This window comes from Zosterops lateralis, assembly GCF_965231275.1.
Source record: "Zosterops lateralis genome assembly, chromosome: 3".
NCBI lineage: Eukaryota > Metazoa > Chordata > Aves > Passeriformes > Zosteropidae > Zosterops > Zosterops lateralis.
The window spans coordinates 68,336,916-68,348,975 of NC_139764.1; the positions used below are offsets into that span (position 1 = coordinate 68,336,916).

Below are 12,060 nucleotides of genomic sequence, written 5' to 3' on the forward strand. Positions count from 1 at the left end.
TTCACCATTTTGGTGAACAGCAGGAGGATAAATAATGCATCATTATGTAATGGTAACAAATACCTCAAAACCTCCTTAGATGCTGTATTTTCCCTGCTAAAATACCCACCACATATTTAAACTTCACATGCACTTCTCTTTCTGTCCAATTGAAATGACAATATGGAAATGAGAACCAATGTTTACAAAATGAAGGAAATATATATTCCCTTCAGTTTATCTACTAAGTTTTGTTTTTCATTTACTGCTGTCATCCCAAACTGCTGAACACTCCTGTGGAATCTCTTCAAACCGTTATCACATCTTGCCAAGCACTGATTGATACAACACAATCTACTCCAAATCCTGGGCATTTCCTATGTTTCAAATGTGCTTCCCTAAAATGGGCATCTGCAGACTCTTAGCTTTTGCCCATTTTGTCAAGGATTTTACGTAATTTTCCAGTCACGCAGTGCTTGGAATTCCTTATAGATTCAAAACAGAGGTAAATGCCTTACTAACCACTAAGTATATAACAGTGCAATGAGAACTGAATCCAGTGATGAATGTGGTGTTTTAAATCCAACAACAACAACCCAGACTGCCATGATCCTGCTGACTGTATGCTACAACAAAGTCCCAAGATGCTGACTATAAGAAAAAACAGACAAACCACATTTATCTTTTCCCTGGATTCCCACCAGCCCCCAGAATGATAAACATGTTTTCACTCGCTTGGGGAGATGTTCTTGCCCTTGCTGGTAGTCTTAGTTCTATTTCTTTATGTACTTCATTTTCTCCCACTTTTTTGATATACATAAACACTGATTAGAGTCTTGTCTTTTTTCTTATTTAACTGTACCATTACTTTCTCAAAAGATGAGATTTTTAGTATGCACTCCTGACGAAATGCAGATTGCAGCAACCATTACACTTCATATGTCCAGCACATCAACAGAACTGCCACTGCAATCCCTCATAAAACACTGATAACTGCTGAAGAGATATTTAACATTATAACCCACAGGACCTGCAAAAAAGAAAACCTGTGTTCAAATATTACCATGTGTTTAGTGAAATCTCAGGAGACCCTCTGAATCAAGCCCTGATCCAAGCAGAAGACTTTTGTCCTAGGACATAAAATTCTGCAGGTATCACCAGGAGGGATGAGTGGAATCCATAGAAAACACCCTTATTCCATGCTCCCTGCAATTTTGGTTACATTTTAATTTTTATTTATGCTGCTTCTCAATTTATGCTGTTTATTCAAAGGGGGAAGAGAAATATCGTATTTTAATAATGCATTAAAAAGTATTTCTTATGAAAAGGCCAGACACTTCTGTCATACTGTGGAAATAACTGAATTATTTTACACTACCACTCCAGTAAAAATTGAGAATGAGAGATAACTAAAGTCAGTGTGTGACTGCCATTTCCTTATCACTTTCCAGAACTAAATTCTGATGTTACTGATATTTACATAGAACAGAATGTGTTTGGTCATTTTTATGCAGCTGCTACAAAGTTTCAGTTCCTATCACAAAACTGATTCTCTGTTGCCTCTTTGCAGAGCTTTTTTTAGTTTTCTCCCTGAGACTTCCTTGCAGGAAGGCAAAGCATTAGCCATCCTGCCTGCTGGCAGAAAGCATCACAATATATGACAGTACAGAACCTTGCAGAAAGCTTTGTACCCAAATTATGTATTACTAGCAGCCCTACAGGCCCCTCCATGGTTCACACAGTAACCATGATAGGTAGCTTGCCTTAAAATTTCTGCATTTGTCTTGGTCTCTCGGCTTTTGACAATATAACACCTTCAGGAAAGAAAGTAAAATGGGAAGATTAAGCTAGGGATTTATTTGGCAGTTTCCTCTTTACTGCCCAAGTCCAGCTCACACTTAGGAGAACCAAGAGGGAGTTGTCCTCATTATAACTCTTCTCTTCTGTTTGTCCTTTGACCTAGACCATAATAAAACTTGCTTAACAGCTCTAGCTTAGCTCTTCTTGAATACAAGCACATGTGAATGTTTGCCTTGGTTTCCCAACATTCACCTGTGTTGGCACTGCACAAAATGCTAAGGCGGATTTACACAAAAAACCTTTTATTAGCTGAGAGTCCAATGACGATGATATATATAAACTCCAGCTATCTTAAGGAAAAACAAAGGACAGAGAAAATGTGATAGGCAGAACTCTACCCAGTGGTCCAGGGGGAATCACTGATTCTTAGAAATCACTTAGGTTGTATAAATCCTTTCACCGAATCCAACTGCAAACCTGACACTGCCAAGTGCACAAAAAGAAGTGATGGGATGTCCAAGGAGCCTTCTCCAGGTGCTCTCTACAGCGCAGCTGTAAAGGTATAGGTTACAATTTGTACCACGCTTCCCTTCTACTATTGCAGCCACTTCATCCTAGACCTACACAAGCTCCCAGTGTGCAGCTTCCACCTGTGTGAGCACCAGCGCTGCTGGGAGCACAGCTGGACAACACTTTGCCTACACTGCACGCAGATCGCCAAGGTTCACGTTCATTCGTTTAAACTACCATTTAGGTACAATTCCGTCACGGCAGAAGTGGGGGAAGGGCGTGGGAGCGGGGCAACAGCTGTGGCCCACGGGCAGCTGGTGTGGGCCGGCGGGAGCGTCTCTGTCCCCACCGCTCCCCGCGACCCCGGTAAGCGACACCGCCCACGTGCCCGCTGCCCGCGCGCAGGAAATGCCACCCCGCGAGCCCCGGCCCCGCCCCCCGCCTCGCCCCCAGCCAATGAGCGGACACAGCGGAGGGGCGGGACCTCCGTGGTGACGTCACGGCGCGTCACTCGCGGGAAAAGCTCCTTCTCGGGGGAGCGGCGGGGTCACGTGGAGGAGTAGCGCTGCGCTGCGGACCGTTCCATTAGCCGGCGAATGGGGGGGGCAGGAGGGAGCTGGGCGGAACCACAGCGCCGCCGCGGGCGGGGGGCGGGGCCGGGGCCGGGGCGGGGCGGCGGCGCGCGGCGGGTGCGCGGCGGCAGCGGGAGCGGAGCGGGCGGAAGGAGGCGGGCAGGGGCAGGCAGGGAAACGCCGAGCAGGAGCAGGAGCGGGAATCGCAGCTCTCTCCTTTCACCGCGTCGCCACCATGGGTCGGACACTTACGGCACTTGCGTTCCCCCTCGCCGTCGTTTTGGTGGCGTGCTGCCTGGGCGGGCCGGCCGCGATCGCAGAGAAGAGCGGTGAGTGATTCGCGCCCTCCCCCCCTTTCCCCCGGGAGCTGCTGACGGGGCAGCCCCGCCCCGTGCCCGGCGCTGTGGGAGCGAGGCTGGATCCGCCGCCGAGCCCGGGACCGTCCGTGCCTGTGCCGGGACCGGCCTGCGCTCCCCTGGCTCTCGCTCCGCCGCCGCTTCCTGGCCACAGCCCGCCGAGCTTTTGGGCCGCTGTCCCGCCTTGTGCTCTTCTGGGACCTGTTATCCCGGGGACCTTGGCGGGGAAGCCGGTGCCAGGGAATTGTGCGCGGCTGCTTCTTGCACCCTTGGAACGGGTGTGGGAGCGGGGGTGCCGTGATTCAGCCGTGTGTTCTGTCCCTGTTCCGTATCCCGCTGTAAGCCCCGTTACCCGTCCCGTGGGTTTGCCCCCGGCTGCCCACAGCTCGGGCCCTGTGGGCTCTTCGCCAAAGCATTTGCGGCGCCGGGAACCGCGAAACGTGCCGCGACCCCCAGAACGCCTCCGGAGACAGCAACAAGCGAAACAAAAACTTGTCTGGAAGCGCCTCGGCGTCCCCTGGCCGCGTTTCCTGGCGGCGCTGGGTGCAGGCAGGGAGGGGCCGGAGGGATCTCCTGTCAGCCCTGGCCTGGCCTGGCCGCCGGCGGGATCGGGGCGCCCTGAGGGGGCCGGGGCGCTCCGCCGCGGTAACGCGCCGCTGTGACGGGAGGGGGCGCTGTCGGGCCGGCGGGACTGACCCCTCCGGCGGCTCCTGGTTTCCTCCTCGGGTGTCAGGGGAGTGTCCGAATTTACCCCGTGCCAGAGACACTACGGCGGGCGGATCTTGGGAGAAAACGTCAGCTTGCCTAGGCTGAAAAGCTGAGTTTGTGGTGTCAGAGTCTTTTTTTATTTTTTCAGTGAAGAGCAGGTGTCTGCTGATGGGAAGAGCTGGGGAACTTGCTGTTATCCCTTGTAAAAGACCCCAGAAGGGCCTTTCACAGCAGGAAGTGTCGTTGGGACAACGTCTGAGGCTCTGCCACAGATTCTGAAGTTAACACCTCCTGATCCTTTAGTCTTGCAAATCTGATCCTCCCCGTGTTAGTCTGGGAAGGTTGTTTTTGAAACTAAAGTCCTAGTGTACCTGGTATAAGTTGGCTGTACCGACTGTCTTCTGTCTTAACAGATGTACTGTGCTAAATTTTCCACATACCAGTGAGGAATCTACAGAAGTGAAGTTTGTTCATTTGTCAGAGGCCGTTGTGTGTCCTGTGATCATTCCTCAGTTGTATACTCACCATAACTGACTGATTCAATCCCCCGAAATCTGTTATCGAGAAACAGTCATAAGGCTCTTGAAGTGCTTTTAGTGCTGCCTTCCTGAAGGGAATAGGGCAGCTGTTGCACACCTCACTGATGCAAACCCACAAAAGGTCTTTTCCTGTCTTATGTGAAAATAGTGCCAGTCTTTCTAACCTGATCCTGCCATAACCAAGAGGAAGGCCGTGTGGATTCAGGCTTACTTCAGATTGTCAGAATACTGAAGTTAGTTAATCTATTTGTAGTTGTTACTGGAGAGGTAAACGAGCATGCTGACTGCCAGGGAATTGTGGATAGCAGCGTTCCTTCCATGGAGAAAAGTGAAAGGTCACCCCAAGGTGCCTGGAGTGGGTGGATATGATGTGAAATGTGCTGGAGAGCATGCAACAGAAGGAGTTGTGGGTTGTATGTGGGTTTGCTGAGTATGATGGCTGTATGAGTAAGTCTCAATTAAAACTAGTGTGGTAAAACTGTAGATAGGGAGAAGATCTTACTTGATCCAGTTAGTAGAAGTGTTGTCATTGTGGTTTTAAGGTAACAATGTCTGACTGAGATTGACGTAAAAAAGCAGCTGAACTGGTTGGATTGCTTGCTTCTGCTGTGATCAAAATACAAATAGATTGACTTTTTTTTTCTGCTCTCCTTTTTATGCATGTGTACATGAATTTCTCCAGGTTCTTGTCTTTATTTCCCATACTTTGATGGCTTTCTACTGTAGAGCTATTTATACTGGCTGCATTACCTAAAGGAAACATGTAATCAAAAGGAAACAAGCACTTACCATCTGAAGCTTAAATGAACCGCAAAATTAATTTACTGGACTTAGGTATCTTCACTAGAGTAGTGTATGCTCTATTATCTGAGTTTACCATAGTTAGAGGTTGAATGAGGCAAAATCATGCAAGTGGGAGCCAAGAGAATGTAGATTTTGATATATCCAACCTATCTCTGTAGGAAGTCAGCTCTGATTTCCCACCCTGCTGAATTATGCTCAAGAAGTAAATAGCCACACTTGAATGAGCCTGAGCATTAAAAGCTTCTGGACATCATGCTTTTTCAGCAGGAGGTTTGCTGATGTATTAGTTTAGATGAGCTGTCTATATGTGATCAACCCACTACAACTGGTAACATAATAAGTGTTAGGAGGCATCTCAGTTCTGTGTTTTGAGGTTGTGAGGGGTTTTTTGGTACAATGTGTGCTGAAGCTGACAGCACCTACATTCAACAACAACTCTCAAAATGATTTGTAGCTAAACTTTCAAATTCTTAATTGATTTTCACTCCATTCTGATTCAGTTGTCTAACCAACTCTTGATTGGTTTTCCCTCCATTCTGTTTCAGTTGTCTAACCAGCTCTGATTTATAGTTGAACTTGATAGCTCAGGTTCAGTCTCAGTTGCAGTGAGGTTGAGAAGCAGTGCTCTGTACCTAGTGTTCTCCTGTGTGAAGCATGCACAGTTTCTGCTTGGACAGTAGGGTTCTTCTCTCGCAGGTTTGCTGTGAGGAATCTTGGCAGTTGAACGCTGGCTTGATCGGGATGCCCGTGGCAAGGTTTTTCATGTATTCACTCATGCAACTTTTGATGTTAGTGTGGTGGATTCAAAAGCTTTGCAATTTCAAACTAAAATTACAGTAAAACTCTCTGCTATATGAATTTCCTAAAGCTGTGCCTGCTGATGTTGTTTTGGATTGTTTTTGAGTTCAATACCGTCATTATTCTCTCTAATATAACTCTTTATTTTTTCATAGATACCACAGTTTCTCCTACCAATGTTACTACATCCCCTTCCAACACCACTGTACCAGTTTCCAATGTCACTGTAACACCCACCAACGCGACCACGGCGTCTTCCAATGCGACCACGGCGTCTTCCAATGCTACCACAGCCAGTCCTGCCACCACAACTCAAATTCCTATAGGTAATACAGTAGCACTCATCTCAAAATGGCAGGAAACCAGGAACTGGTGAATAACATGAGAGACAGGGGCTTCTTCCAAAGTTCACTCTAGCTTGGCTACTAAAAATCTAATGTGCAGAATCCATAAATGGTTCCAAGGTTTGGGAGAAGTGGATTTTAGAATACTCTTAGTTATCTTCGCAGGAAGCATTTTCTGTGTTAAAAATTGGCTCAGTTAGTAATTGACACTAATCATGAATTCTTAGGAGTTTGGTTTTGTTGTTTTTTTTCCTTTTCCAAAAATTTCTCTGCCATCTCTACAGTAAAATTCTTTTTTAAAAAATCACCTAATCTTTAAAAATTTGCTGATCAAGGGAGCTGGGAGATAACAAGTTGGTACTTGAATAGGCTCAGAACAGCCTAATGTACAATAGGGTGATGTTTAGCTTTGAGTAAACCCACAGATGTTGACTTGTCCCAGACACATAGTGAAATACTGATTAATTTTTAGTAAAACTAATCTTTAGGGGAGGGGGAGAGGTCAGAGACCCAGCTTATGTGGCTTGATAATGAAAGTTTTTAGGAGACAGTTCCATTTTAGGTGAGGGATTTTATTCCAGTGATGGCATTCACAGTTAGTGTTTTTGAGGACAGGAGAAGAAAGAGTGTGTATCTCCTGTCTAGAAGGTATTACAGTAAGTACCTTCTTTTGTACAATTAATACTAACTGATTCTAATGAAAGTTTAATCAAAGTACTTTTCCTTGATGCAGATTCTCAGTTGTTTTGAAGCAGATCTCTTGATTCTTTTTCAAATACCAGCATTTATATGAGTGCTTGAAAGAAAAAATCATTTTGTCTGAACAAAGAATCACTGATCTGTGGAGAACATCAAAATATTTGGATAACAGTAGTATGCAAGTTTGAAAATAATCCTTGTTGCAGAAACTTGGCTTAATGCCATGCAGCTCACCACCTAAATTGTGTGGGATACAGATTGAAGGCAAAGCTTATCCTTGTTAAAACAAAACAGGAAAAATCATTTGTATAGGAGCTTCAGTGCTTGCATGCTTTGCTTTGGAGTTTATGGTGTGTGCATACTGTCTTCTCTCCAACAGCCAACGTCACCAATGCAACTACTCCTGCTCCTCCGCCTAAACCCACCATTACTCCAGCGACCACGACATCCACTACTACTGCAGGTAACTGCCACAACTGCCATAATTAAAGCATAAATTACTTAGAAATCAGTGTTGCTTTAGAAGTGTTACCTTGAAAGACTCACCAAGTGACAACATTAAAGTAGTATTGGTGTATCTGGTGTTGTCATTTCTAACTTTATGGCAAGTCTAATTTTGTTCAGGTGATGTATGTAAGTAGCAAGATTATATAGCCTGAGAAATAGAGCTAACTGATAAGAAAGAAAAGGTCAGAAACATGTTGGTCAAATTTGATCAGCTGGATGATTTTAATAGTGTGGTTGGAAGTCCCTTTTTAACTCCCCTGTCTTTGGGAAGTGGTATTTTGTTTTTGCAGCCTAATAATGGGATGGGGTTTTTTGGTTTTGTCAACTGAAATTGTGCTCCAGTGATGAGAATAAGTTGAAGTATTTTATTTCCAAGTCAGTCCTAAACATGCCATTTCATGAAAAGCTCTCACGAAATAAAGCTCTTTAAAACTACCCATCAGCAGATGGCTATTATTTCCAGACTTGTATTTGTGACTTCAGCTGGTTTTTTAAGCCTAACTCTTGGGGTAAAGTACAGTAGATGGAAGATAACAATATATGTTAAATTTAAGCAAAAAAACCAAAAAAACAAAACGGAGCAAGGAGCAGTGACTGGAAAATGTGTCTCGAATGTGGGCGTATCAATAATATATTCTATGTGAAGGAGGAAGGCTTTGGCTTTTTGAAGTACAAGTAAAGTCCAGCTGGGTATTGCTCAGTTTTGAGGTCTAGAGCAGTTTGGCTATAAATAGCTCTAGCCTTGTACAAACAGCATTTATCAGAATTTCAGTACCACTAATCTAAATACAGATGCTGGCATGGCTTCACTTTTGATTATTTTTTTGTTTTCTTACTGGTGTTTTGATATTTTGAGTAATCCTAATACAAAGAATCCAGCACTAAAATCTGCAGAACTGTTGTGAGAATTGTGCACTTACCGTTTCTAATTTGTTGTTTAACAGGTTCAAATACTACTGTGGCTCCTGTTCCACGCAAATCTACGTTTGATGCTGCGAGTTTCATAGGTGGAATTGTCCTTGTTCTGGGTCTGCAGGCTGTTATTTTCTTTCTGTACAAATTCTGCAGATCTAAAGACCGAAATTACCACACGCTTTAGGACCTGCCCCTTGGTAATGGACTAGTAGCCCAACATCTGTAGTTCACTGAACCAAAATATTTTCTGTTGCTCATGGAAGACAGCAGTTCATGATATCCTTTAAATCTCTAAAAGAAGACTTTAAATGAATATTTTTGCAACATTATACTTGGCAAGAAGTGATATGAATCTCTTCAAAAGGATTACTTGCGATATGCTGCATGGGTTCTAATGGCTGTTTTATTTTCCTTTAGTGGCTGCTGATGTGGGACTTTTCTTGATATGCCAAATGTAGAAGGTTCAGAGATTCTTATTCAGTGGCAACACTGTCCAGTAGACAATCGTAAAATGACTTATTCTGAAGGCTAATTTAAACAACATCTGATACAGTATCCCTTCAGTTTTATCAAGATGTGAATTATTGGTGATCGAATTCAGGGAGTGAAATACCATTTATAGTAGCTTATGGCTCTTAGTGTGTTGCTAGAAAAATGGACAAAAATGTAGAATTAGATAATGTCTTAACAGAATAACCTAACCTTTTTTTTTTTTTTAATGCAAGAATAAAAGTTGCCTCGTAAAATACTTCATTCCAAACAGAATTCCTATGCCATTTCCAATTAATGTTGAGGATGGATGTAGGAATAATCCTTCTAACGGGGAAGTAAATATTAGTGCCTTAAAAGACTAAATTTCAGTAGGCTGTAAGCATGTCCCAGCTATCTCAAAGATAAATAAAACTTTTAAGTATTAGCTTTATATAGGAATATAGAATATATGTGACTTGAGCATTCCAGTTAAAAAAAAAAATCCCTAGAATAACTGTCCCTTGGTGATTTTGTTTTAGAGTGAGGAGTATGGTACAGTGATGTTCAGCCACAAACAGAAACTTTGACTTTGTTACCTTTTGTTCTGGCCTACAAAGACCAGCCATAATTCCATTCACTCCCTGTATAAAAAGGCAACAGCTCACATTTATACTTGAAATACTGATGTTTGGGAAATCCCAATGTTTTTGTTATTCAAACGGTTCTTAAAACTCGTTGCAATTAATTTCAGGAGTTGGGTTGTTTTTTTTTTTTTTTTTCTTTATTACCCTCCTGTATGTCTGCTTGCTGAAGGACAGTTAAGGATCATTCAGAGGATCTGCTGATTTGATGCTGTAGTCCTGGGACTGCAGGTTACGCCTTTTTTCTTTCCCTTCTCTCCTTCCTGGCTTCAGGTTTGTGTCACCTTGCAGTGAACTGGTTAAGGAAATCTATTCAGCCAAATAGTTTAGGGGATTTTTTTTTTTTTTGCCCTTGGCTGGATCAGCCATGTGATCTGAGTATCAAAGGTACGTCATCTCCAATGCATTCTGACTTGAGCACCTGTGAAAATAAACCCACAGGAAAAATGGAACTAGAGATAAAATCAAGTGGTGGAGGTAGCACACAATGCACAGTTTCTGATAATATCTCCTGATTGTAAGTTTTGGGATAATCTGTAGTACTGTTTTACTGGCTCTGACTTGACTGGAATTTGGCACACAATACAGAAATAGCATTGATAGCAGATAATAGTCATGGCAGTGGGACTTGAATTATGAAGCAAATTAAGTGCATTTCAGTTGGAAACTTGAAGTGTACAGTGTTGCTTTCTCATGTTTTTCTAGTTTGAATGGCATTTTTTTCTATTGTGCTGCATAGAAAACTCAAATTGCTACAAAGTGCAGAGATTACTCACCAGTACTGTAACTTTGAGTTCATTAGCTTTTGGTTTTCTAAACAAAACTAAGACAATCAGCTCAGGTTTATGAAAATAGCAGTGAGCAGCCAGTTTTCAGCAACAGTATGTGTGTGAGTTAGATGGTATATTGTTGACCTTATTGTGAAATCTCTTGAATCTGTCCTTTCCCTATCTAAGAACTATTTACTACATTTATTTGTTAAAAAAAATCCATGAGCTTGTATTCTGTGCTTTGAAATGAACAAAATTATCTTTTGAACTATGACAGTTTGCCTTTAGCTCAGCAAAGCAAACTATACCTAGTATACAATTTTTTGCCTCAAAGGGCTCTTTTAGGGAAACTTGCAGAAAAGTCCTACACGAGCACTTCATAGCATGGAAAACATTGCCACAAAAAAGTTGCTCTGTAGAATGTCGCTGAAATGCTTATTCATGAGCTTTGCTAATCCTGATTTAGATTGCTGATAAAGTATGCTGGTAAAGCAAACTAAAAATAATGTTTAAAGTGCCTTAAAATTGCTTACTTGTTTGCCTCAAATTTTGTTTAGAAGGGTAGAAGGGATACCTTGCCTTAGTTACTAAATTTGTTGCAGTGCCAGCAATTGCTATTTTCCAAGACTTTAGGAAACCCAGGATCTCTGGCATGTACAAATGCCTCTCTGAAAAACTCAAGTTTTTGCTGTATCAATTTAGTCACATTCTGGAAGGCCTGCACTACTCACCCCTTGCTCATTTGCCTTGCCAGCAAGGTGTAATTCCACAGTTCAGAGTTGTGGCTTGAATTGTTTCCCTTTTAGTTGTTTGGGGGGAGGGGAGGCTGGGTTATACATCTTCACCGTGTGCTTGGCTGCCTCACTGTTGAAAGTAATCACTCCTTTGTGAAATGCAGTATCAGCTGATCTGTGCTGTGTACTAGCAAAAAACCTGAAGTAACAAAACTTGCAGTTTTTCTTGGCCTTGTGTTTTGAAGTGGAAGGTAGCTCATAGATCTGTAGTTGTACTTGCCCCTAAATCAGTTTTAGGCACTGAATCGTAGTGACTCTTCAAGTTATCTGGCTTTTTTTTGAAGCCAACTTGTGCAAATACCAACCTGTTACCTTACGAATGTTCTCTGCAAGTGTTGCTGTAAAAGTTTGTATTTTGTCTTCAGTGGAAGAAAACTGAAGCAGTTGTAATCGCAAAACCAAATTGATAAATAAAATCTGTTGAATGGAATTTTACCTCTGAACTTTCTTTAATGTGAGCAATCCCTGAGAGCACTGTCTGCTTGCTGCCTTGGAGATGAGCAGTTTCCCATGGGAATTGAGAAATATTAAGGGAAAGAAGAAGAAAGGTTTGAAAACTTAGTTCCCCTAAAAACAGTATTAACTTTGTATTTAACAATACTGATTCAGATTTAGAATTACCACAAAAAGAATCTTCATTCAAGTAATGATTTTCCATGTTAGCTTAACTCTTGTTCTCCACTTGAAGCCAAAGAGGAGCAAAGTATGCATTAAGTCTTACACTTGTAACAACCTGTGAGGCTTAATGTTCCTCTTTCTAAACAAAGTTTGTAATACTGGATATCAGGTGGAAGAGGGGCTGCTGTCTGTGTTTGCACAGAGGCTGTTAGAGCTTTCATGTAGAAGGTATTGC

General features: G+C 42.8%; 1 protein-coding gene across 1 annotated transcript; it reads left to right on the plus strand.

The window, feature by feature from the left end:
* The first annotated feature begins 2,983 nt into the window (after window positions 1-2,983).
* On the plus strand, window positions 2,984-11,637 carry CD164 (CD164 molecule). The gene is made up of 4 exons (XM_083858208.1): window positions 2,984-3,190; window positions 6,222-6,392; window positions 7,489-7,572; window positions 8,561-11,637. The coding sequence occupies exons 1-4, from the start codon at window positions 3,097-3,099 to the stop codon at window positions 8,713-8,715; spliced, it is 504 nt and encodes a 167-aa protein (XP_083714334.1). The 5' UTR covers window positions 2,984-3,096; the 3' UTR covers window positions 8,716-11,637.
* Window positions 11,638-12,060: the final 423 nt, after the last annotated feature.